General features: G+C 50.8%; 1 protein-coding gene across 2 annotated transcripts in view; it reads left to right on the forward strand.

The window, feature by feature from the left end:
- Positions 1-16,010: 16,010 nt before the first annotated feature.
- The window catches only part of NFATC1 (nuclear factor of activated T cells 1), a gene marked incomplete at both ends in the record, with an annotated part of 112,838 nt that continues 101,929 nt past the window's right edge, over positions 16,011-26,919 (forward strand). The window contains 2 exons of one of the 2 annotated variants that reach the window (XM_080339112.1): positions 16,011-16,143; positions 25,583-26,681. In XM_080339112.1, coding sequence (XP_080195238.1) covers positions 16,011-16,143; positions 25,583-26,681 — 1,232 coding nt within the window. Of the gene's footprint in view, positions 16,144-20,559; positions 20,642-25,582; positions 26,682-26,919 lie in introns of those variants that run through there. The other variant, XM_080339113.1, reaches the window with a different exon arrangement.

The raw sequence follows: 26,919 nt of genomic DNA on the forward strand, positions 1-26,919 counted from the left end.
CCTGAAGCAGATTTCTTTTGGGGGGAGTGGGAAGAAAGCCAAGCTGCTAGTCACATAACCATGCTACTAGCTTACCATCTGTCCAAAAGCAATTACTTGGAAATGGAAGGTAAGATGGGAGAAGAAGGTTATAGCTCAGCTGTAAGGCAGAGCTGGCCAGAGTCACTGATCTAGTGCTCAGTAGCACAAGTGTCTCTCTTCTTGACACGCAGGTTACTCACTCTGCCAATTCAGACATGCCAGTACGGTGAGTGATGGAGTTTGCTGCTGAATAATCAAGGAAAGCTTCTTAAAGCAAAGCCTGCCCTTGAGGCAGCTGCCTTGGGGCACAGGAGTGGAGGTGTCAAAACTTCAGAGCTTCACATGTTCTGTTCAGCCACAGAAAATGCCTCTGGAGTCAGAAGGCTGGGAGAGAAAATGAAAGCACATGGGGAAACTTAATTTTGCCTGAGACCCAACAGAAACATCCCCTCTGCCCTCACTCTGCCACCCCATACTGCATTGCCCAGTGTGGTGGAACATCTGGGCTGTGCCATGCTGTGGGGTCAGTGCAGCTCTCAGTGGCTTCCACTTGGGGTTCGCCAGCGTGGCAGGAGAGGGCATACTGTTAGAAGGTGTTGAACTCCCGTTATTTTTGGTTTACCCTGTAGCCAGTTCCTTTACTGCCTGACATGGTTAGCAGAAGCCAGTGACTCCCAGTCCATCATGGCAAAACTAGAAGGCTGCTTGCAGGTGTCTTGAAGGAGCTCTAAGCCCAGTCTGTGCAGCTTGTCTGTCTGGTCCTGTTCTACCCAACACTTGGCATGAAGGTGTATCCTGTAAGCACAACATGCTGCTTGGACACAGGTTGAAGCCAAATCTTGCACTTTTAGCAAGCCACTTGGAGCCATCCTGGGGACATCAGGAGGTCTCCCTCATAAGTTGGTTTTCCTGCAAGCCATCTTGTAGGTCATTTCATTACCTTAGCCATTCCTCAGCACCTTCCTACCATTCTGGCTTGTGTTCTCCTCCTCTGAGTAATGTGAGTGTCTAGGGCCTCTTTGAAATTTCAGCCTGCTGATCTTGTAGCTGTTGACTCATGAATAGTCACATCTCTGTGTGGGTCAAGTTTGGTGACTATAATCAAGAATTTATTTGTGTTGTATTTATTTTTAAAGATGGGACACAAATTCCATGAGAGAGAGTCTCATCTGGTGATCATGTGAAGAGGGTGACCAAGCAGCTGCTCGTGGCTGAGCTTCTTTTGGGCAAGCTGAATTCAGCACAGGTGCTGCCAGTTCAGCTAAGGGAGAAATTTTGGAAGGGAGACACCAAATAAAGAGCCATCTAGCAACTAAAGGAAAACATGAAAACAAAGGCCTCTCCAGAGGCTTTCTTGTTACCTGCCAGTCCTGTTTGAGTCCCAGCCATCTCCTAGCTCTTCTGCTTTGCTGGTTTGAATAAATGGGAGCTGCTTGCAAGTCTGCAATACAGCAGAGTTAATCAGCTTCATATTATGTAGATTTCAATGAGAATATCAAAACTCAAGGCAGGAGTTAAGAACTTAAGAGATGTGAGGTGGATGAAGGAGGAAGACTGTTAATTGCCATGTTTTCATCCACACAACGATTTCTAGTTCCAGTTGAAGGGGTGTTCCACCAGAAGGGACTGGTGATTTTAGATGCTGCTATTTTTAAGATGTTTACTTTGTGAGCAGGAGCTTGGTTTCCAAAAAATGCTAAGTACACACTGTTGAAGCCTTTAGTCTCTTGACATATCTGAAGCTGCTCAACCAAAATGGTCAGTCAGAAGGGAGCAAAAAGAAGAGTATGGGAGCAACAAATAGATAATCATTTTTTGTAATCATATTACAGGCCCTGAGCAGGATACTGAAGAAGAGAATCCAGGTTATTCAGAGAGAAAAGAGCCCCTTTAGCTGTTAATTAAGAGATGAAAAGGGAGTAGGTTTTGCTGTCACTGAGAATGGATGGAAATGAGGAAAAATGACGAGAATAGTGAGATGGGGACAGAGCCAGTGTGGCTCCTAGGACCTCATGTACGTGGAGGCTTGCTGGTGTCATTGCCACAAAGTATGAAGGAAGGACTTCACTTTTAACCTGAGACTTGATCATCCTACTTTTGCTGGAGTGGCACTTCGCCTTAGGGTTCACTTCACATGTGTTTTATTATTTTTCATGAAAATTGTCCTGGTTTGGTTAAAATGCAGTGTGACTGTTGCCTATATTCAGGAGTGATCACTATAGAAGTCAGTTGATTAACTTCAGTGTAATTCCATACCTGTCACTGTTTTCTCCTTATCCTCCTGATTAGTGCAGTCTTACAGAAATATGTACGTTTCTGACTATAGGAAATATATCTGTAGGGGCTCCTGCCCTGCTCAAAGCTCGGGCTTCATACTCTGTCTTGGTACTGTTTTGGACAGGTCCCACCTCCTGCTCTGCTCCCTTACATTGCCCCAAGAGTTCCCCTGCCAGAGCCAGGCTTTTTTTCCTTTGCCCGTCTTCCAGCCCATGAACTGCTGGAACACTGCTTGATAGAATGCACAGCTGTGCTGTCAGAGGCGATTAGCATGGAACTTAATTGATAGAACTGAAGTTTCTTGGCACAGCATTGTGATCGAAGTAGCTGTAACCTCGTGTCAAAAGTGGAGAGAGAGAAGGAGCAGGACTGCACCACTCTCCGTGCCAGCACGGTTTCAAACGCCACCTGCCCTTTTAACTATGCAAGAAGCAGCACCTGCATCCTTTCCCTTCTAATCCAGCACCTGCACATCCCAAATGGTAGTCTTGGGTTCTGTTTGAATGACTGATGCGTTTAAGTACTCCAAGTCAACAACAATAAATATGGGGGGGGGGGGGCTTGCCTTGTTGTGTAATTTCTGAGGGAATGAACAGCAGGAAGTGTCCTGTGAAAGCTGGTATTTTTCTACAAACCAGAAGAGGGCGGTGGAAGCTAACAAAAAAAAAAAAAAAGTAGAATCCTGCCTTCACTGTCATAAAAACCGTAAACCCCATGTTCTTTCAAGGTACACAGTGCCCGTTTTCTAAAATCGTGTTTCAGTAGTATGGGAAAGAAAAGTTTCTTTAATGGCTTAGTCTTAATATTTCCAGACAAGACAAAAATCACTGTTATGGAGAGGATCTATTCTGCATTGTCCAGTACAGTGTGAGGTACTTTGCTCACCCAATGCATATGAAGATCAGGTTTGTGACCACTGGAGGAACCTGAGCATACATGAGTCTATGGGACCTGATGAGATATGTCCCAGAGTCCTGAGGGAATTGGCTGACGTAGTTGCCAAGCCACTCTCCATGATATTTGAGAAGTCATAGCAGTCAGGTTAAGTCCCTCATGGCTGGAAAAAGGGAAACATCACACACATTTTTTAAAAGTGTAGAAAGGAGGACCCTGGGAGCTACTGACCTGTCAGGTGCATCTCTGTGCCTGGCAAGATCACGGAACAGATCCTCCTAGAAGCTGTGCTAAGGCACATGGAAGACAAGGAGGTGATTCAAGACAGCCAGCACAGCTTCACCAAGAGCAAGTCCTGCCTGACCAAGCTAGTGGCCTTCTACAACGCAGTAACTACATCAGCGGAAAAGAGAAGCGGTATGGATGTCATCTATCTGGACTTCTGTAAAGCCTTTGACACGGTCCCCCGCAACATCCTCCTCTCTAAATCTGAGAGATATGGATTTGATGGGTGGACTTTTCAGTGCATGAGGAGCTGGCTGATGATCACATCCAGAGGGTAGTGATCAATGGCTCAGTGTCTGAATGGACACTGGTAACAAGTGGTGTCCCTCAGGGGTCTGTACTGGGACCAGTGCTGTTTAATATCTTCTTCAATGACAGTGAGATCGAGTGCACTCTCAGCAAGTTTACAGATGACACCAAGCTGAGTGATGCAGTTGAAATGCCTAAGGGACATGATGCCACCCAGAGGGACCTGGACAAGCTCAAGATGTGGGCCCAGGTGAACCTCGTGAAGTTCGACAAGACCAAGTGCAAGGTCCCGCACCTGTGTCAGGGCAACCCCTGGTACCAATACAGATGGGGCGATGAAGGAATTGGGAGCAGCCCTGCAGAGGAGCACTGGGGGTACCAGTGGATGAAAGATGGACATGAGCCAGCAGTATGTGCTTGCAGCCCAGAAGTCCAATCCTGTCTTGGGCTGCATTAAAAGGAGTGTGGCCAGCAGGTTAAGAGGGATGATTCTGCCTCTCTGCTCTGATGAGACTCCCAGCTGGAGTTCTGCATCCAGCTTGGGTGTCCTCAGTACAGGAAAGACATGGACCTGTTGGAGAGGGTCCAGAGGAGGCCACCTAAATGATCAGAGATCTGGAACACCTCTGCTGTGAGGACAGGCTGGAAGAGTTGGCGTTGTTCAGCCTGGAGAAGAGAAGGCTCCAGGGAGACCTAATTGAAGCTTTTCAGTACTTCCAAGGGGCCTATAAGAAAGATGGGGACAGACTGTTTAGCAGGGTCTGTTGCAATAGGACAAGGAGTAATGATTTTAAACTAAAGGATGGGAGATTCAAGCTAGACATGAGGAAGGAATTTTTTACAATGGGTATGGTGAAGTACTGGAACAGGTTGCCCAGAGAAGTGGCAAATGCCCCATCCATAGAGACATTCAAGACCAGGCTGGACAGGGCTCTGAGCAATGTGATCTAGGCTGCAATAAGGTCTCCCCAGAGCTCATTGCAGGGGGTTTGGACTAGGTGAACTCTAAAGGTCCTTTCTAACCCAAATCCAGGTAGCCTGACTTCAAACAAAAGTGCTGGGCTTTTAGAGCCTTCACCATCTTAAGCAATGGTGGTTTCTATCAAATTTTTAATTGGGTGAAGGAAGGAGAAAAAGCTCCTTAGAGAAGAATACCCCAAGTAGTGTTTATTGTGATAACCTTTGGATGGCATTTCAGTAGCCACGGAGACAGCTATGTCAGGACATACTTCATATCAAGGCACACATTAACCACTTTTTACCAGATTTGCTGGCCAGTAGTGTCTGCTATCAGAAGCAAGATGTTCCCATGCTCCTAGCAGGGCAAGACATTTTATCTCAGCAAGACATTTCCCTCCTTGTCAGTTCCAAATCATCAAAGTCCATGGGACTGCTGTGCCAGAACCCAGCATTGTGGTTGGGTCCATGAACCAGTGTCCTGGCAGCCCTGCCTACTCCTGCCTCACTCCAGAGCATCACACCAATGTTCCTGAAATACCCTCATTACTGAACTGGGAGCTCATGTATTAGCACCTCCGTACTTAAGCCAGGCTGATTTCTTACTGCCCTGCCTTTACTCTCCTTTGATCTACCACTGATAACAGCCTTAAACCCTAACTTAGATGTTCATCCAAGCCAATTCCAGGCTACAAGAGGTGTCTTTTCCTGGGCTTTGTATCCAGGCAACAGTCACCCTGAGCCACCTTCAGATCCATCCTCAAGACTAATTATCCTGAGGTCACCAACTCTAGCCAGCCATGAACTCCAAATGGAGGAGATAGTTGTGTGTGTGTGTGTGTACCTGTGCATGCACAATTTCTGTCTGGCCTTTTTCTGTCTAATCCCTTGGGTCACCCTCTACCTGTTGACAGTCAGAGAGCAGTGACCAGAGATTAGGTCCTCCAGATGATGTGGTCCAGACCTCTATACAGCACTGGACCTCTGCAGCCCAGCAACAAGGAGAGGAGCTTTCCAGGAGTGGGAGCAGAGGCTGTGTGTGGGTGGGACTGGCCTTTCTTTGTCCTGCTAGAGGTTGCTGACCATTTCTCTAAAACCACTCTGCATCCACTTACTGGAATGCAGCCAGCAAAACTTGCATCGAAATCCTAGACTTCCAGACTTGACAGCTTTGACTCAAGTAACTTGAGAAGCACCAAGAAAAGCATTTCATTGTGGCACAGCTCTCATGGACTGCTCAATACATCAGTGCTGGGGAGCAAGCAGGCAGCAAGTCCTTTCAGCAGTAACTGTAAGTGGCTTTAATCTCAAAGATTCACCTCTAGGAATGGATTTCAGCAGAAGTCCCAAAGTGTCCCATGAACCAATTTTCAGCCCTGGTCTCTGGTCTGTTTCTTCACTCCTGCCGTCTCCAGCCTGCATCAGTAGGTCAGGGAGGCTGTTCTGCCGTTACTCTGCCTCTTTGCTTCCCAAAGGCATTACTGTCTGTGTGAATCTGTCCACGCAGTCTGTTTGCCTTTGCACCACACGCATCTGTGGTGAGCTTCATTCTCACACACCACAGTTGAGAGGGTTCTTTAATTTTGTAATTTACTTAGTGTGCTTAAAAGCAACCTGAAAATAAACTTAATTGGACTCTTGGGAAGAAGAGAGTAGGAAGAGGAAAGTCCTGGAAGCAGAGGAAGAAATTCAATTGTGTCATCTTCATGGCTTTTATTTAGCAGTTCCGGGCTTGCATTTGATATATCTGCATGAACTTGAGGTGGAATGGTCTGATTATGAGACCTCAGCCACAAAGCAGATCCAGTGCCTGTCATCAGGAGGTTGTATGGTTTCATAACACTTGTACTTTCACATTTTGGCAAAAAAATCCCCACAATCTCACAATCTGTGACAAAGCACACATCTTGTCTAGCCCTAGCAGAATATACATGGTCTTCAACTATGATTCTTGCACAAGGTGAATAAAAAGCTGAAAGTTTCACACAAACAAACACATGCATGAGTACATAGTCATATAACCACTGATTGCAGTAAAGCTGCACCAATTTACTCCTGGTGAGAAAGAGCTTTATGCCTGTTCTGACTGCTGTCATCTATTACTTTCAAATGTGGTTTTTGTCTTTTTAAGAATGAGGACAAAGGATATGTTTCCTTCTTCCAAAACAGGATAATGGAAGGTCAGTGAAGAATAACATAGGTATCGTTTGATAAATAAAAAAGTTACATAGATTTGACATAGCAGGAAAATATGTGTCAATTTAGAGGGCATTTCTAGAATGTACTTTAACATACAACTACTACCCATGGAAATACCACTTCCAATATTTACTGTTATATCTCCACCTTTTAAAAGTTGCACTCAGGGCTGAAATATCAGTATGTCACACAGGTAGCAGACTTCACAAACTATGTCAAGGGTAAACCAATATATTATATTATTTAGGAGTTTATATGGAAACACAAAGCCAAGGGGAATAAACCAGCAATTCCAATTATAGGTGAACAGGAATGTGGTTTAGAGCAGAGGAACTGTGAGATGCTTTCTGGCATTTTTCTTATTGATGAGGAAAATTATTCTCTGGCTTTGCAGACCTGAGAGTCTCATGTTTGAACTGCTGGTGCTGAAATAATCCTGAAAAACTTTTGCATGGCCTTTGAAAAGTCCTGCTCTGCAATGTGTGCCAAGCAATTCCAATGACTTAATACAATTGATTTTCAGATATTTGACTGAGGGATCCTAGATGGAAGTTTGACCCTGCTAATATTTGCCATGTGCCTTGTTCTAGTTGCTAGAGAATTTGCACTCTCACATACAGCAACAGATGCAAGAGAAGAAGATGGAGTTCTTCCTGAGACTTTCTGGTTCTACATACTCATTTGGAAATCAATTTAATGCATTTTAAGTGCTTCTTTTTCTCCTTGGTTTTCTCTTTACAGCTACACACCAGCAAAAAATAGTAAGGTAGAGTCTAGCCAGGCAGGCTGCTAATGAGGAAGCTTGACTCAAGAAGATTTTAATTTTCAGCATTTGTTCTTCAAGATAGCTATTTCAGCATGCAGGGATGTCACAAAACAGGAATGTTACCTGGATTGGAACAAAGGCATTGGGCTCATACATCATTTTGCTATGTGAAGAACCAAACACTTACATCCTTGACCATACTTTAGGAGTCTGGCAATCAGTTTCAGGATGCTGGTCCCCTCAGCCAAGTCATCCCTATAAAGAAAACATCCATTGTGCATGAAATATGGTGTGAAAAGAATGAACAAGATAAAATTTAGAGAGTTAAAAGCTCAATCTCTTGCCAACCTGTCATGATTCCCCTGGTAAAGAGAGACTTCTGTCTCTGCCAAGCTGATGGAAGGTTTTCTCAGAAAACCCTCATCCATGGAACATCTCTGTGAGAAACAGGATTTAGCTGAGGTCCTCAGCATCCCTGGGCAGCCAGAGCAGGCAGGGTTGTACGAGGTGGGACTGGGATTTAGGATCAAAGCCAGCCCACCCCTGAGGTGCCCCTGCCTGCAGCCAATGTGGTTCAGCCATGACCTGGGTGCCTCTGAATGCTGTATCTGAGACCTGCCACTGCTTTTGCAGTATTACACTGCAGGCAGCTGGAGACATCTGCATTCAGCATCTCCATCATAACCCTTCCTTTCCAATAGCACGCAGTTTCCTATCATTTCATGTTTTAGGCTCAAAAGCTCCAGGTTGCATCCCTGTCCAAAGCCACTGTTTTTGGAAAGGGTAAACAGCTCGATGTTCAGGGAAAATAAGAGAGAAAGAGAGTGTATTGCTTTACACCATTATGCTGTAATTTGTCACTACCTACTTTACATGAAATGTAAAGGATGGTCCTCAATAGTGCATAGCTACAAGTGAGTGAATAAAACCTTGGCACCTCATTTCCTCACCTGGAAAACATTTCCTTTCTCCCTCAAAACCTCTCATACCCTGGATTGTCCTATCAGGCTGAAAACACTGGGGAAAGGGGAAGCCTGGACTGGTGTTTGCAAACATCTGGCACAAGGAACCATAGTCAAAATTGCCACTAGAGTAGTCCAAATCCTATTCATAAAGTTTGTGAGAGTGAACCCAGAAATGTTAAAAGCATAATTTTGTGTTTGCTGGAGTTTAACAAGGTTATTGACTTTGCATCAGAAAATGAGGTCAGTAAAAAGTATACAAGTATTAGAGTATTGACATTAGAAGGATAAACTTGGGTTAGAGAACTGCAGTAAATAGGACCATGCATATGAAGAGAACTAACAGGCCAGATCTCCTGGGGCTCAGTGCCGGGACTTGTTCTGTTTAAGAGTTCTGTAGAAATGAGCCTGAGGTTGGCGCAAGCTGCTGGGTGTCGAGACGTGGATGACATCATGATAGGAGGGAAGTCTGCTGATAAATTTCAGGAATGCACCAGACTAGAGGAGGATTTGGAGACGCTGGGGAAACAGGCTAATACAAAGGAATTCAATATTACACAATGTAAGGTTATTAGTTTAGGAAGAACCAATAGCACATTTAAGTGCAAGTTTAATGAACTAAGGCAGGAGGAAACTAATGAAGAAATAGATTCAGGCTGGTTCTAAGGAGTGGTAGGGATAGCAGCAGCCTGACAAGTAAATAATTTTGCAGCTGAGATTTTTGGAAAAGAGGGCTCACGCTGCAGCTGAAGAGTCCAAGACTGCACATCAGGTTGCTCACTTCATGTGCCAACAAGGATGGTCTCGGCATTAAACTTGGAGACCAAAACAGGCCAGTGCTTGATTACAGTGAAAAAAGGTTACCACTGCCGAATCTGCTCTGTGCGTCAGAACGTGGAGCCTCAGACCCAAAAGGAGATGCTTCTGAGGAACATACCTTTGGCAGAGACAACTAAGGATGTTTTGGCTCCCAGAGCACTTGGTTGTGACCACAGCTCAACAACACTTGCTGCCTTTGGTGTAAATCAGCTTGGTCCAAGTCTCCTCTGGCTGCAGAGAAAGATGCACTCAGGGACCAAGTACCAGCAGAGGGGAGAGAACAAGAAGGAGTTACAGAGGCCTGACACTAAAAGTGGACTGTCCAGGGGATATGGAGCTTACAGGCTTGTCAGGAAGGAGAGAAGCCCCTTTTGCAGTGGAAGATCCACATGCAGCCCTTCCTAACTCCCAACCACCACAGGCTCAGCCGCTGGTCCTTGGGGCTCATGTCCATCCTCCTGGGTCACTGTTTCCACAGAACCTCTGCAGCAACCCTGCTCCTACAGATGAAACACAGACATCTGGAAAACAAGCTACTTTGCACTGCCTGAAAACGAAGGTGTGATCCTGCACCTCAGAGGATGGATGAGGTGAAAAGTGCCATGTAGGAACTGATACCTACCATGGGTCCCACTCTCCTGCAGATATTGTAAATCTGACATTTCCCTTCCCCTGGAGAAGGGTCTGCTTTGCTGCCAGCTAGTCCCTGTGTACCCAACCAGCCTTTCCTTCATTAAGTACTTTTGAGTGAGTCAAGAAACTTGTTACGATACTCTGTACTGGGAAAGTCTGGAACATTTGAAATATTTCCAGACCTAAAATACATTGTGTGGCAGAAAACTTTGTCATCGCACCTTTGCAAGTCTTTCTATACTGCACAAGTATAAAAATTGCCAGTTGTTTAGTATTATTTTACATAGAGAGTGTTACACCTGCTCTAATTTTTTAACTGCCTGCTGTATCTCATGTTTCATCAGTATTGTCCAGGAAGAAACGCAGAGTATCAGTATTTTCACTCTTTACAGTTGTTTTAGCATTGGAAGTGCCTGAATCACCATGGAGGCACCCCAGGGTCATACAACAGAGTCGGGATTCAGCCCATTGCCAGCACCCACCTCAACCCGGACCAGCCACTGAGAGAAGATGCTGCACGTTAACCCCAGGCAGCAGTGAGGGGTCCACCCAGAGCGGAAAGCGTGTACCAGCCCACAAGTCAGGTTTGTAGAAGGGGCAAAACCACAGCAAAACAAAGCAGCACCAACACAGCATGTGTCATTGTGAAATTATTTCTCTAAACTAACATCTCAGTTTAATTCAGTCGCAGCTTTCTGTATATGGGTCTGGTGTGGCTGTCTGATGTCTGTCTTGATTTTAAAAGGTTGGTGTCTGAACAAGTGCCTGTAGCTCCAAAAAGGTTTAAGGTCTTTCGCCTGTAGTCCCTGGCTGTGTTCCTAAATAGTCATTTAAAAGGAGTCCACTAAATCAAAAGCCAGGTAAATCAAAAGAGATCTCAACGTCATAATGAGGCCGGTTATAAGGTAAATTACCACATTATACAAGCACACAAAATTCCTCCTCTGGCATTTGTCCTGCTAAGTGCAATGCACCTTAAAAGTGGTGAAATGATTTCTGGCAGCCTGTGAAAGAGTCTGTGTCTGGGAGATGGAAGAGTGAGCCCAGCCCCTGCCTTTGCACCAGCTTCTGACTATGGGGACTTCAGGCGGCAGCTGGCCGCTGACCTGGCGTGCTATGTGCCTGAAAGGTTCATGGATGTGTGTTCAAAATGTTGTGGTACCAGACATGAAACTGGCCATGTGCTCTCTCACTTTCCAGCAAATCTTGTTACAATTTTCAAAGGCGGGGATTAGAAAGACTCTAATTAGAGACTTGGTTAGGAAGGCTAGAGACTTATAAATCTTTTGTTACAATGTATGAAATTCTGAACAGATGCTCATGCTTTTGAAGCTGCCAAGACCCAAGGGATGAGAGCACAAACCCTAAGGAGATGGCCATTATTATATGTATTGGATATAAAAGGCTATAAGGATATAAAGGCAAGAAACCCAAAACAGAACAAAATTTCTGTGCAGAGCATGGGTGGCTTTTTCTGATCCATATCTTGGATTATGGGATTCTGGGCATTTATTTTAAGAAAATATTTTATGTTGGTGAACATTGGAGAGAGAGATGTGTCCCCCCCTGCTTACAAAACACTTTTGTGCAAATGAAGCTAAGAGATTCTCATTTTACAGGACACCACACAAAGAATTATCCAAAGTCTTGCAAGCATATCAGAGTAGAAGTCAGGAAGAGCAGCCCTGCCTGTCTGTTGAGCCATGCTACTAACCTGCATACTCCAGTGAGGAGATAACCAAGGCATTTTGGTCGAATTAGGGGTTCCCTGAGAAATACAGTAGCTACTATGTACAAAGCTCCATGCAAACCATCCCTCCCAGTCTGCTGATGCCCAAAGAAAAGGAGAGAAAAGCAAAATGCAGAAGGGAATAAACACACTTACACGACTTAATATAGGGTGAGACTAATCTAGTGAGCATGAATGTGATTAAAACATCCTGCATAAATACTCTCCAGGTTTGGGGTGTTTTTTTTTAAAGGATAGCATGACATCTACATGCAAGATCTGAGGGCAGAAGGCAAATTCACAACTTTGCTTGTGAAGATAAGAAGAAGGGGTAAAAAACAAGTGAAGTGTCCATTCAAACCTGCATCATTTGGCTCCTTCCTGCAGCAGAGGAGCAGTGTGTGTGGTTCGGAGAATGTGCATGTTGAACAGCCAAGTTGCCACAGGCAACTCCAGCATTGGAGGGGTACAAGTTGATAGCCCAGTACAAGTTGATAGCTCTCAGGGCAGTGGAAAATACATGGGAACCCAAAAAGGCAATGTCGTAAGAGAGAGGCTCCATGGCCTACTCTATTCCCCACTGTATTTCACTCTCTTCTTCCCAAACTCTCACCCCAGTTTGGCTGCTTCCAGCAAAGGAGAGCAGTGCCACACCACCTCCCACAAACATTGCCTCAGCACACAAAGACATGGACAAGTTCCTCTGCCTGACCCAGTCCACACAAGCCACCACATCAGCCAAGGTGGAAAAGTAGAGTGGGACAGAATAACTCTCCCTAGCAATTAACCTAATTACTGGCTAAACGCAGCAAGCACTTTGTTTTCGAGCATAGCTGCCCATGCCGCAGTGCAAGGGAAGGGGAGTGCTGGCTTGCCCCCTCCTCCTTGCTGTGGGATGCAAGGATGGAAAGGGAGCCCTTACAGCTGTCTGTGGCGGAGATGGACCATGATGAAACAGGAACCAGCGGAAGCTGGAGAAGGCTGACTGCACGTTGGTGAAGGGGGATGAGAGCACAGCACCAGTGGGAAGGGAGGGTTTCTTGCCAGGATACACATTTGCTCAGCCCTGTGTATCCTGTCTGCTGAAATCCCACCACATCAGCGGTGGCCAGTGAGTGACCAGCCTTGTGCATGGGGAGCCCTGTGTTTGGTCTTAGTGTCTGAGCTGCCATGTGGTGATTCCCACATCGGGAGAAAAGGGGCGATGGGGAGCGAGGCAGCGGAAACAGTTGCCTCTCCCCACTGCACACTGCCAACCTCTTCCTGTGCATCGACTGCAGTGGGCAGTACTGTCAGCCTGTGGCCCAGGGGACTGTTGGAGAGGAAGCTAAATGCAGAGACCTGCCCCTTTGATCTTGCACCTGGGAGGCAAGGAAGTCCTATGGATGACTGAGCCGTGCCTCAATAGGCAAGGGGGATCCCATTTCAGGTCCCTGCTGACCCAGCGCTGGAGGTCATTGTAAAGTGCTCCAAATACTCAAAGATATATTTTTTTTCTTGTTGTTTTCCTCTTTCTTTTTTTTTTTCTTCTGTGGAAAGAGTTGTAGGTTTGTGCGTTAGAAAGTCCAAATTAATTAAAACCAATTGTAGTTATAGCAATTACGGGTAAGGTTTAGCCAGTAGAGGTAGGAAAGGGAAGCAAACAATGAAGGGGCCGGCACGGCTTGCGCGCCTCGGCGGCAGCGCAGAAGAAAGGACTTGGCATCTGGAAGTGCCTTTTAAAAATGGGCAGGGTGCATTTGCTACAATAATCCACCGAAACAACAGCTGTCTAAAAATAGGGTTGTTTTCTGTACTAAGCTCCTTTTAACTTCGTTAGTCATCACCAGCTCCCAAAATTAGCTCCGTGTAACAGTCTCTCCTAGTAGCGGCTGTAAACAAACTTGGGGAGGCGCAGGGGAAAAGGAAGAGGGGCAGCGGGAGGAGGCGGGGCAGTGGCGGGCGGCCCCGGGCGGCAGCGCGGGGCGGCGGGGGCGGCAGGGTCGGGGCCGGAACCTGGACCGGAGCGGAGGGGCCGACCAGGGGGCGGGGGCCGGCCGCGGGCCCCTCGCTGCGCCGCCGCCGCCGGCTGCCTGCGCTGGCTCGCGGGGCCTTGGAACGGAGCCACGGTGGTCCAGGCAACGGCATTAAACAGGAGGAAACAGACGGGGGATTCCGTCATTTCAGCGGGGAGCGGGGGGGCGGGCAGGAAAGGAGAGTCCGGCCGAGGGGAGCGCGGCTCCCGCTTGCCCGCCCCGCGCTTCACCCACGCTCCGGCCTCCCGGGAAGGCGCTGGGATCTCCCCCGTGCCCCCACCCCCGTCGGGCAGCTCCGGCAGCCGTCCATGCGCACGCGGGACCGGAGACAAACGGCCCCCGCGCTGCCCCGCCGCGCCGGCAGCGTCGAACGCGCAGCGCCGAACGCACCGCGCCGCACCGGGGCCGCGCCGTCGAGGGAGGGCGCTGCGACACCGCCCCCGCGCCCGCCGCGCTCCACAGCGCCCTCTGGCGGAGCCCCGGTGCAGCGGCGTCCCGGCCAGGCCCGCTCAGCACCCGCGGCCGCACCGCACCTCAGTGCGGGCGGGGGGCGCCGCGTTCGCCACGTCCAGGTGACCCACTCCCGGTGCCTGAGGAGAGGCCTCAAGGTTGGGGACGATGCTGCTGTGGGCTCTGAGGGGTTTTCCCTCTATTTTCCCATCCAGGTTTCCTTGAAAGAAAAACGTCGCCCTTTTTGTTTTGTTTTGTTTTGTTTTTTATTTCCCCGCCCTAGGGGACAGCTGGGTCCGGGGCGAAAAATGGGGCTGTGCTTCTCGCCGAGCGCGCTCTTTGTTGGGGACCTCCTTCCAGCATGATTTAGTGGAGGAGCTCTCCCCGAAGAATCTGCCGTGGCCTCCTGTATCCCAGAAGCAGACAGGATTTCATTTATATTGGTTTTACTTTCAGCCACATATGGGTGTCATGCACTAGATTTATGATTTTTTTTTTCTTCATACACCAGATACGCTCAAAACCACCCCAATGCTCCGCACGCCGCCGTCCAATTCCAACAGGAAAGTATGGTCCCGTCCTGCCAGCTGGGGGGGGGGGCAGCGGGAGGACGAAGGGGGAGCGCGGGACGACGGCAACTGGGCTCGAAGCGACGGAGGAGGGGACGGCGCGGCCCCCGCCCGGGAGGCTTCTGCCTGTGGCGGGGTGTCACGGCCGCGTCGGGGGCCGGGCCAGGGCATCCCTGAGCTGAGAGGAGGAGTTGCTGTGGGTTGGAAACCTCTCCTTCCCCCCGCTACGAAGTGACGAGATACAACTGTGTTGCTGAGATGTTTACAGAATAATAATAAATAAAATAATAATAATAAATCTGGAGCAACTGAAACCGAGTCTACCAGGTCTGTTAGTAATTTAGCAGAATGGGATTTTCCTTTCTCTCGCCTGCCAGTTGATGCTCTTTTCCAAATTTCCACAGCGGGGGAAGCCTGCGATTTTTACATAATGATTTCAGCATGCGAGGCTGCCTCTCTTTTTTCTTTTTTTTTTTTTTTTTCCCCCTCCTCGCTTGCGTCCCGCTCTCCCCCCTCTCCTCCCTCCCTTCCTTCACTTCGATAACCCGGCGGGCCGCCTGTCCCCTCAGGCAGCCGGCTCCCGCAGGCTGTGGGGACCCCGCAGGCGGCGACGCGGACGGGCTGGGAGGCCGCCGTGCCCCGGGAGGGACGGGCGGGTGCACGGCGGCCGGGGCCCGTCGGTGCCCGCCGGTGCCCGCCGGTGCCCGCCTCCCGCTGGCCACTCGCCGGCGGCGGGGCCGGAGCCCGGCTGACATCACGGGGCCGGGGCGGAGAGAGGGACCGGGAGGGGAAGGGAGGTGGGGGGGTGTTTTCCAGCTTTAAAAAGGCGGCGCCGGGCCCGCAGCCCTGCGTCAGAGCGAGACTTCCCAGCTCCGCACACTCCCTCGCCCCCGTACTCCGCCTGCAGCACCCGGCGGGCGGGCAGCGCCCGCCGCCCCGTCCCGCCGCCGCGGCGCGGTCAGTGCCTCCGAAGTCCCCACGCACACCCGCCCTCCTCTCCATGCCCCGGCCCCGGGGGGGCGGCGGCGGCGAGCTTCTGTGCCTCCGCGGGCGCGGCTACCACGCCGGGTGCGGTGCGACCCCGGCCCCCGGGGCGTGAAGGCGGGCGGGGGGCGCAGGGTAGGAGGAGAGGGGTCGGCAGCGGCCCGGGGCGCGGCGTCGGGGCTCCACCGCCCCGCCGGGTGGATGCCAAGCGCTGCCCCGCCGGCCGCAGCCGCGCCGCCGTCGCGGGACCCAGCCAGCGGGAGAGAAAGGTCGGCGGCGGCCCCACAGCGCGGCGCCCGCCGGCTCGGCAGCACCATGAAGGCGGCGGAGGAAGGTAACGGGTGGCTCTACGGGCGGCACTGCGGGCGGGCGGGTGGGTGGGTGGCGGTGTCCCCTGGTGTTTCCCCGCGGCGGCACCGAGTTTTGCCGGCGGCCGCTTGCCAATAGGTGTCTCCTTCGCCTTTCGCACGGCGCCACCTCAGCCGCGCTGCCGCACCCGGTCGCCTCCCACCGGGCCCGGCCCCCGGGCCCCGGGCCCGGTGCCGGTCCGGCCTTGCAGGACAGCAAGAAAGCGGTGCTGCATCGCTCCTCACCGACAACGCGTGGCTGCGAGGGCGCCTCGAGTCCGGCCCCGGGAAATCAGTGCGAAGCGGTTCCGAGATTCCCTCCCTAGACTTAGGTTTGGTTTTTGGGGAGGTTAGAATACAACCAGTAATTGCAGCCATCCCTCGCTTTTGGGAAAATGAGGGAGCCTCCTAACAAAGCGGGTCCCAGCCAGGGCCAGGCGCCGTACCAGCGGCCCAGCTTTCCCGGCGCACCGAAGCAGGCGGGCACCCCGGGGGTGTGGGCCGGTCCGGCTGCGGGGGACCGCTTGCCCGGCGACCCCGGCTCACCGTCGGGTTTCTTTCGATGCCCCGTAGTAACCTTGCTGTGAAAAGTGCGGGGAAAGCATAGAGGCAAAGTTTCTAGAGAAAGATCGTGGGCGCGGGGCTAGGGAAGCGCTTTGCTAGTAGCTGCTCGTCCGGATTGAACTTGGTCCTGTCAGGGGCAGCGTTTGGCTGGAACCAGGACCGGCTTCAGCCTCTCCTGTGCTAGTCGGCACATTTTTCTCCCCCCGAGCATCGTTACCCAGCACCGCTCTTCTCGCTGGCGAAACTTTCGCACCTCGCTTTTCCCAGCCAGCGCCTGTCGGCACCGCCGCTCCGCCTCGCCCGGGAAGCGGCACCTCTCAGGCGGCAGCCGGGCATCACCTCTGCGCGGCAGCAGGTGCGGGGCGGCTCCTGGCTTCCCGCTGCGGGCCTGGGGACAGCCCTCGGCCATGCTCATTCCCCGCGGCTGCTCCTGGGCTTCCGAGTTTCCTTCTGATCTGGTGGTACCGCCGCTTTGCTGCCGCTCCCCCTGAAGCAGCCTGCCGTGATAGGGCAGGGCACAGGGAGCCCGCACATGTTAGAAAGTTGTGAAAAAGTGGAGGGTGGCGTCGAATCCATGTCCGTCGTGTTTATTCCGCAGCGTGGGCGAACGGGGCTTCCTCCCGGGTTTGTCCCAGGAAAGATGGACGGGCGCTCAAGACCTATCTTTCTTTCTTTTTTTTTTTTTTTAATTTTATTTTATTTGCCCTTTTTTTTTTTTTTTTTTTTTTTCTTAATACAGATGTTTTCACTCCAGGGTTTCATTTCAGTTGACAGGATCCTGCCAATGCGAAAGCTGCAAGCACAACTGTGATGGCGGATCCGCTCTTGAAACATGCGAGGGCCTTTTTGGATGAAAGTTAATTACGATTTTATTTAATAGCATTGGCTTGCGTGCCTTTCGCACTCTCGGACCTCCGAGGGCTGCATGCATGGCGCTTCCACCACTCTGGGCTTCAAAGGCACCGAATGCGCCAACTTGTAAAAATTACACCCAGAGGCTGCTGACACAAAAAGCGTACTGGAGCCTCGTGTAAAAAAAGAAAAAAATCTCCCTTCTTTATTTCCGTCGTATTTCTGATGCTAGTGTTAAAATGTCGCCATCCCGCATCAATAGTTCTCTTCCCTGTTGATGTATTTTGTAAGGACTAAGAAAATGAGGCCAGCCAAAAAGTGTGACCCAATCCAGGAAACACGTAGGGGAGCCCTGCAAGTCAGGATTGTTGCCTTCAAATTAAGATGCCCCTTGATTGCCAGACAATGACAATCGAAGAAAAAAATCTCTTTCCTCTTTAGTCTGGGAAGAAACTCTTGCGAAGTGACCCGGTGTGAGGACCCCGCTTTTTGGAGGCGTTGTAGCGAGATGCGGGGTCCTTGCCTCAGAAAATAATTCTGTGTTAACTCCACGAACAAGTTAAATTCTCCTTCAGGCTGCGGTGTTGCAGCTATAGCAGCGCATTTGCTGGGACCTTTGTCGGACTTGCGCTGCGACCAGGGGAGTTGGGACAACTCAGGTTAACTTCAGGGAGAGGCTTGATCGCCAGCGGTTGGGCTGGAGGGTCGGTCGGTGGGTTAGTGCAAAGGCGCCTGGCGGCGCGGGGATGGCCTCACCGGGACGCATTCCCCTCCCCCCCGGTCGATTCACTCTTCCCAATTTAACGGCACTATTTCAAACTGGATTATTAACTAGCACGACACCGTTATTCCGTCCCCAACATGTGGCATCAATTCGGTTTTACCTTTCCGTAGTCCATCGTTCCTCTTTCTCCAGTCGAAATACTTAATTGACAGCACTAATCCTTTTAGCACTGGCAAATCAAAAGGTCTGTAAATACTTTGGGACAATTCACCCATCCCGCAGGTAACGGATGTAACCTGAGAGGAGTGAGAGCAAGTGGGTACTTTGGGAGGTCCTCCTCGCCTTCCTGCGGGGGCGTCTCGGCAGGAGATGAGGAGCAGCGTGGAGGGGCGGCAAGGGGGTGAGCCCGGTGAAGTCGGGGTGCTGCGCTGTGGGCCAGGGCGAGGCGGCTGTCCCGCCTGTAGTAGGCTACAGGCAGGGGGTAGGAGGCGCGGCAAACCCCATTGTCGGGGCAGGGGCGTGCGGGACGTGCAAGGGTAAGGCGGGACGCTTGTCCCTGTGGCGCTGCCCTGCTCCCTGGCTCAGTCGGGTCGCTTCTGGTCTGCTCCGGCATCCCGGGGCGAGTAGGGCCCCGCCAGGCCGGCAGCTGCAGGCGGAGGGGTCCCACTGCTTGCCAAGGCCTTTTGCACACTCGGGTGACTCAGCCTCGGCACTTTAGGGAGAGGCTGCGAGCAGGGGACCGAGAGCAGCCCCACAGCGGCATCCCGGTGGTTGCCTCACCTCCGCCCCAAAGCGCACTCGGTCCCCTCCAAAGCAAAGCCCGGCCGCCCGCTGGCAGCACCCCGGCGCCGAAGGGTCCTGCTTGCCCTTGGTGCTGCCCCGCCGGCCCCGCGGGCTGCCGGTGTCCGCCGTCTCCTGCCAGAGACAAGACTGCAGCGCGGCTGTCCCGGCGAAGGGGGAAAAAGCCTATCGGGCTTTAATGGAAAAAAATTGTGTTTTCCTGGCACTTTGTAAGGGAGATTTCAGCCATAAGCCTGGAAAATGGTATTCCCTGAGTTTATAAAGGAACACCATTTCCATAACCGCTTTAAAAAACTATTCCTTTTGAAATCCGGCCTGAAGCTCGGGGAGCTCAAGAGTCGAGGCGAACAGAGCTTCTGGGGCAGGGAGCTCCTTTGCCTGGCAGAGACTTTCGAACGGGACGGTGCAATCTGTCAGAAGTGCATTTCTAAACAGAAAAATATTCTAATTTATTTTTTCCCTCATTAATTTTTCACTCGTACAAGCGGGAAAGGTGTCAGCCCGGGGGAAAGCCGTGCTTGCCTTGCCACCCCGCCATCTCGCACCGTCGCCGGGGCCCTCTGCAAGCGCCCCCCGGTGCGCGGCCTCGGCCCGGGACCTTTCCCCCCACCGGCGCACGGAGGCAGCCGGTAACTGCGAGTCCCGCTTCAGTGCGCTTTTTATAGCAGTTGGCACTAGTGGGTGCTGCAACTAAGTAAAATTAATAATAAATAAATGAAAGTGAAGCCTCCTGGCTCGCAGACGCGGCGCGGTGGGGAACCTCGGAGGAAGCCTTAGCGGCCCTCAGCGAAGAGGGGAACACGCTGGTGTCCCGGCCGGGCGGGCAGAACCCACCTCGCTCCCGATGCCACCCGGCCGAGGAGTGAAAGCGCCGCTCCTGCACCCATTTGCCCCAATCCGTTTGTCAGGAACCCGACACCTGCGGCAGTTAGTTACGGCCGGGCGGGAGCAGGTGAAGTCCCGCTGCCCGGCTACCCCTGGCCTCCCCATCCGCCCCCGTGCAGCCGGCGAGGGGGCGAGGATCTGGGATCCCCCCCGGTATCGGGCTCTCCGCACGAGGGTCGCAGACGGGGTCTCAGAGGGAATCCCCACGGCGCGCAGGTTGCGCTGAAGGAGCAGAGCACTGGCGGGGGGTGGTGGTGGGGGTGTGGGCCGGGCACCGCAGTTGTTTGCATCGACCCTGAAACATCAACAGCGGGAGGGAGGGCGGATCAGAGGAGGTGGTGGCGGCGGCAGCGAGATAGGCCGCCCGTCGGGGCCGGGGTCACGTTACCGCTCGCATCGGCCGCCGTCCTGCGCCTTGCCGGGACTTGCGCGCAGCCCGCACGGCGGGGGAGCTCGGCCCGGCTCGCCGGCAGCAGGTGTCCCGGCACAAAGGGGCGGGCTCGACGGGGCGGGCCGGGAGCTGCGCCGCCGCCTGGGTGCCGGAACGTGGCGGGGGTCGCGGCGGGCGGCGGGAGCCATGACGGGCGTGGGGGCCGAGCAGGAATTTGACTTCGATTTCCTCTTCGAGTTCAAGCACAGCGATGAGGGCGGCGGTGGAGGTGGGTCGCGGCGGGGCGTCCCGGGCACCTCCGGGAGTTCTGGTGGAGGGATGCTGCGGGGAGCCCTCCGCTGCCTAGCCTGCTCGGGAGAGGGAGGTTTATCCTTCCCTCGGAGGGACGCGGCCGGTGGCGGTGGGGCGCGGGAGACGGGGCTCGGTCCCGGGGAGGCGCCTGTCGCCTCCGCCACGCCGGGAAGCAGCGAGAGGGGCCGCGGCGGCTGGGAGTGAAATCCTGCGCCGGCGCTCTGCCCCACCGTGCCCTTGCAGCACCCGGACGAGCCTCCAAGGGGAGACGACTCGGGAGGCAGCCAATGTCTGATCTTTGGAACTTGGGACTTGTTTGAGCTGCTCAAACCCCCACGTTGCACGGCTGCTCCCATGTGCCAGGGGCCTACGACCAATCGGGCTGTCCTCACAGGCTGCCCGCTGTCGGCGGGGGCGACCCCCTCGCACAGCCTTCGCCGCCCCTAGAGGGGGTGGAGGTCGGGATCTGGGTCTTCCCATTACAGAGCCAGGGCACTTCAAAAGCCACTTCTGCCCCGCTTTCCTTTCTCCTGTGAACTGGAGATAGTTAGGCTAAGGGTTTAGGTTGAAGGTCACCCAATACATAAAAATAACGGGCCTGAGTTTATCATGGGTTGTACCGTTGCCAACTCTGGTGTCTTGGTCCGTTTGGGTTTTGTTTTCTTGTTGTTTGTTTGTTTTAATTTTACAACTTTTAGCAATACTTGAGGTGGAAATGAGGCAAGCAAGTCTGGAATTGACACAGGGATAGAGAAAGTTGTCGTTTCCTGGTATGAGGTTGACTTCTATGGTGTCAGTGCTAACTTGTAACCTTAAAAAACTCTTACACAAGTAGATGGTTTAATGCAGCCTCAGAGTAAGGCTTTTCCTGTGTCCACGCTTCATCTCTTGACTTTAAATTGAGGCCAGTTCCCAGATGCTTGTCTGTGCCTCGCAGCCTGCTAGGATGCAGGTGAAGGCATAGTGCTCTCCTTCCTAATTCTCCCCACTTGCTCAGCACTCTGACTCATTGTCAGTATCCAAATAGTTGTTAGGAGGTTCTCAGTTTTTAGAAAAACGTGGTTTTAAGAGTTTCACACCAAGCTTTTCAGATGAGCGTCCTAGTAATTATACAGTTGGAAAGTGGAGGGACCTAAGCAAATTAAATGGCAAAGTCTTAGTGAGAAAAGTTCCTGACTCCATTAGGCAATTTTGGAAGCATGAATTCAAACACAGACCTAGATGTGTCTTCATCTTTAGAAATGTAAAATAGCCCTCACCTTCTCTGAAGGTCCTCTGAGCTGCAGATGTTCAGCATTCCTATTTAAATAATGTAAATAAAAGCTGATGGTGTCCAGTGCCTTGCAAAATCAGCCTATTAAGGATAGAAAGGAATAAAAGGTTTGTTCTCTGAAATATAACTAGAGAAAAAGTCTGATTTTTTTAATATTGTCACAGAATGAAATGTAATATGTGAAAATGTGCTTACAAATCAAGGGATCCATTTTCTTGTCCTAGTTAATGTAAGCATGGATTTGTTGGAACAGAATAGTTGTGATATCAGGCTTTGGTTCAAGATATTAAAATACACTATTGAAAGTGTCTTGGTGGTAAGTGGGTCCTGGGAGCCACTACAGATCAAGGTCATGACAGCAACGTCATGTTAAAGTGTTACCTTCTTTTCATTCCTTTCAGCACTGGCAAAATACCCGACACAGCTGCATTATGTGTTACAGTTTCATGCCTTTGTAGCCACCTCCATCTCCCATCCCTCCAGACTGGCATTTTATTTTTACATGTCTAATTCACCCTGGTGAGGAAAAAGTCAGCATGTTACGAATGCTGACTATGTATGTGCATTTGATGAATTTTGTAAATATGGAAGCTGTGGAGAAGAATGTGCATTTTCAGAAGTTGTAGCTGGTGTTTTTTACCTCACAAACCAAGGACTAGGTCCTGTTCCTAATTTTGGCTTTTGGGGCTTCTGTGTTTGGTGGGCATACTTTCTACACACTGTCTGAAAATTTAAGATACCTAATTATATTTGGTAGGCTTTGGATCTTACTTGTTTCAGTTTTGAATACCATTGTGTGAGAAGTTGTGTGACATGATATTTTTTTTGACCCTTTAAAAGCTGACTTAAAAAAAATATGTATAATATACTATAAGATGCTATTCCTTGCCAGGTGCACTAGGGGAACTTGTTGCTTGGAGCACTTAAGACTGTCTTTTAATTTTAGTTTTTTGGTTTTTTTTTAAAGCTGGCTTCCAAAGGCTGGTCTGGGCTGCAGATCTCCAGCAAACCTCAGTGTTCAAATTTCACCTTAGTCAAGCATTAGATTTTAACAGAACGGTTGTGTTCATGATACTTTTCATGCAGGTAGTAATTATGCTTGCTGTCTTGTTCATTTACCTCTTTATTTTTAATAAAAGATCTAAAGGCAGTGATTCTGCAGTCAGTGGATACCACTGTCGCACCCCATCCACGAAGCCCACCTGGGGGGTGCAGAGCTGGGACAGCTTGTGAAACCTGCGATTCCCTGCCCAGTGCATCCAGCTGTGTGGTGGGGACCAGCTGAAGGTGGGGACCAGTTGTGCTGTGTCACCACTGCCATCTATCTACACGCTGGGCTGGGAGACTGTGGAAGGACCTGTGGCTCGTACATGGCAGAAGAGCCTCGCCAGTGTCCTGGCAGTGATGTGGTGCCAATGACATTGGCTTCCTCTGAAGCTGGAGGAAGCAGTGAAGGGGTTGAGGCTGCCTTGGAGGCACTGCTCAGACCCTTTCTCAGAGCTAATTTCTGAAATGGAGATCTTACTACTTTGGGGCTTTTTCCATGAAGAGGAGAAGGAAGCGGTGGTGGTTGTGGTGACTGTGAGCAGTGCTGCCATATGGCAAGGCAGCAACAAAAGGGGACTTATTTTGGAAGGAGGGGACTGATTCCCCAGGCAGATCTATGCCTTGCTGTGACCACTGCAATGTAGCCCCCCCTTTCTTCATGGTTCCTGCCTGCCTGGTTGTTTGAATAGTGTGTGAAGCTGCAGCATGTTTTGACTAATCTAGTTTTATTTGTGGCACACCCCAGTGTAATTTAATGACCCTTCTTCAGTAAATGGCCTGTCTTTGAAGGCAGGCTAGAGAGTGAGTTCGAAAGGTGGTGTTGCTCATCGTTCCTGACTGTTACCTGACATGACATGCATCAGCTGGAACATTGCAGAGTTGCTGTGAAACTGCGACAGCACATGAATTTTTCCTAAGTACCGTTTGCCTTGGAGTTGTTTCCAGTGAGAAGTCGAGCACAGGATTGCCAGAGGATGACACCAGAGAGGTTTGAGCTGATAAACAAAAGAAAGAGAATAGCTGCTGTGCTGGGTTACTGGCTTGGAGGGCTCATTTGCATCTTCAGTGCTCCAGGTCCTGTTTGAAATAACAGCTGCAGTAATTAGTACAGCTTTTCCATATCTCCCTAGGGAAGGTGGGCAAGGCTGACCACCTAGGGAGCTTGCCTCCTGGGGCGGAATGGGACAAGCTCTCTTTGTGGACTTGCTGTGTCTGGAGAAGATGCAGAGTTTCTCTCTGTCCTACAGGAAAGTGCAGCTGCTCTAACAAACCTCAGGGAAGGCTGATGCACTGTGTACACAGCTTGGGGCCGGAGCTGGGTGCATTTCCAGTATGCTGAGAGGAACCTGTAGAATAGCATCACCCAGGCTCAAAGTTTAGTGGTAGTTGTCTCTGATAGAAAGGTTTTGCTGTCTTGTTCCAGTACGCCATGAGATACAGGTGTTAGGGGCTCTAGCTGGCGTGTGCTGGTAGATGCAGAGCCTCCAGACTTCAGAAAGCACTGAGGCAATCACTTCTGATCCTGCTGCCCTCCTGCTGCTGAGGGCTGTCCATCTCCCTGTACGCAGCCCATTGGTGTTGCTGGGTGGCAAAGAAAGACCCACATGTAGCCCTGGGACAGGCAAGCAGAGCTGAAGGGTTCCCTTCAGCAGGCCAACAGTGGAGCGAGGCAGAGATTAGCTTTGGGATGCTGGTCCCCTGCAGAGATGGAAATGTGCAGCGGGCAGGTGATTCCCCTGCGCTGGGTCAGAGAGCTTATCGGTGCAAGTCTGTGATGTCATCTGTCACCCTCCAGGTTTTTAAGACTGATGGTTTAGCTCTGCTATTGCTTTTATACACCCGGAGCTGTTAACGGTTAGAACATTGGCCAAGATCTTGCTGCCGGCAGCAATCAACATGGCGCATGCAATAACCAGCAATTTCAGTGGAATTTCAGCTGTCATGGAGTAGTGAGACATCCATGTTTATATTTTACCTGGCCTCTGCCAGTTAGGCTGGAGGATAAGTGGTCCCAGAAACCAGAGCAGGTCAATAGATCTGTCTTGTTCCAAAATCCTAGTTAACTGGAACCAGTTGGAAACTTGCTGTAATGGAAATTTTAGTTGTGTATAATTTTTTAACAGAACACAGTTGATCATGTTCTTCACTTTAGTCTGCCTCCACCTTTTTTTTTTTTTTTGGTCGTGTGTTTTTTTGTGTATTCCAACTTTTCAAGAAGGGAATCAGGCTCATTTATGTTAAAACACATCTCTAGGGCAGCACCACAGCATCTGAATGCTGAAGCACTGTTGTTTGAAGACTCAATTTTTTGCTCTGAAGATTTCCATAAGGAGAGTGTCCTTGAGACAAACTCAGTCCAGGTACCCACCCCCGCCCTGCCAAGATAGGTTGTCTTGTGCTGCTCAGTTAGTAACATTTTCAAGGATGCTAGTCTGCAGCCTCTACCCTAGCACAGCATTCCTGTGGGCTGGGTTATTAAGGAGTGCTGTACTTTTGTGTGTTGTGTCATGTGCCTCCACTCCAACTCAGTATTTTACTAAGTGATTATATTAGTTCAGCACTTCATATCATTCTTTTTTGTTTGTTTGTTTTTTCCAGAACACTATAATTATACATCTTCAAATGTAAATGCTGGCTTGCCTCTGAATGTGGCACATTCCTCATTGTCAACTCCATGTCATGGCCTTCAGACATCAAATCCCATCATTTCAGTAGTCCCGTCAACTAACCATCCTTCCGGATATGGAGGACACATGGACAGCGGGGCCTCCGAGTATTACCTGCCTCCAAACATTAGACCTAATGGAGCTCCAGCACTGGAGAGCCCTAGAATTGAGATCACTTCTTACATGGGACTTCATCATAACAACAACCAGTTTTTCCATGATGAGGTTGAGGAAGCCATCCCAAATGCCAAGCGGTCACCTTCCACTGCCACTTTGAACTTACCAAACATCGAGGCGTACAGAGACCCATCCTGTCTGAGCCCAGCAAGTAGCTTGTCTTCCAGAAGCTGCAACTCTGAAGCGTCTTCCTACGAGTCTAACTACTCATATCCATACACTTCACCCCAGACCTCTCCATGGCAGTCCCCATGTGTCTCTCCGAAGACCACTGACACAGAGGAGGGCTACCAACGCAGCATGGTGGCCTGCACTTTGCTCAGCTCCCCAAGGCACTCTCCATCAACGTCTCCCAGGACGAGCATCACAGAGGAGAACTGGCTGGGAACTCGCGGCTCCAGGCCTCCGTCTCCTTGCAACAAGAGAAAGTACAGCCTCAATGACCGGCAGACCTCCTACTCCCCACACCACTCCCCCACGCCCTCTCCGCAAAACTCACCGCGGGTGAGTGTCACGGATGAGACGTGGCTGGGGAACACCAACCAGTACACCAGCTCTGCCATTGTCGCTGCCATCAATGCCCTCACCACTGACAGCACCATAGATATGAACGATGGAATTCCCATCAAATCAAGGAAGACCGCCATTGACCACACCCCGTCCATGACTCTCAAAACTGAACCAGCTGGCGAGGATCACAGGACCATATCACCAACTGCCGATTTGTCACCGGAAGACTTCTCCAGTTTTCAGCACATTAGGAAAGGAAACTTCTGCGAGCAGTACCTGTCTGTGCCACAGCATCCCTACCAGTGGGCCAAACCAAAGTCTCTGTCTCCGACATCCTACATGAGGTAAGGGACCCCGACTTAGAAGACAATCCTGCTAATATCTTTATTACATGCTCTTTGCTCTCCTTCCCCTTGGCATCTCTGCTTCTCACAAAATCTGCCAATCCACTCATTCCACTTAGCTGTTTCTTGTGACAATGCCTCCATTGTTGGTGTGGCGTGACCACAAGTAAAGCCCTGAAGGGTTAAAAAGTCTGTCCTGGGAGTCATCTATGCGTGGGTTGTAACTGGTTATCTGCCT

Source organism: Nesoenas mayeri (genome assembly GCF_963082525.1).
Source record: "Nesoenas mayeri genome assembly, chromosome: 2".
Classification (NCBI taxonomy): domain Eukaryota; kingdom Metazoa; phylum Chordata; class Aves; order Columbiformes; family Columbidae; genus Nesoenas; species Nesoenas mayeri.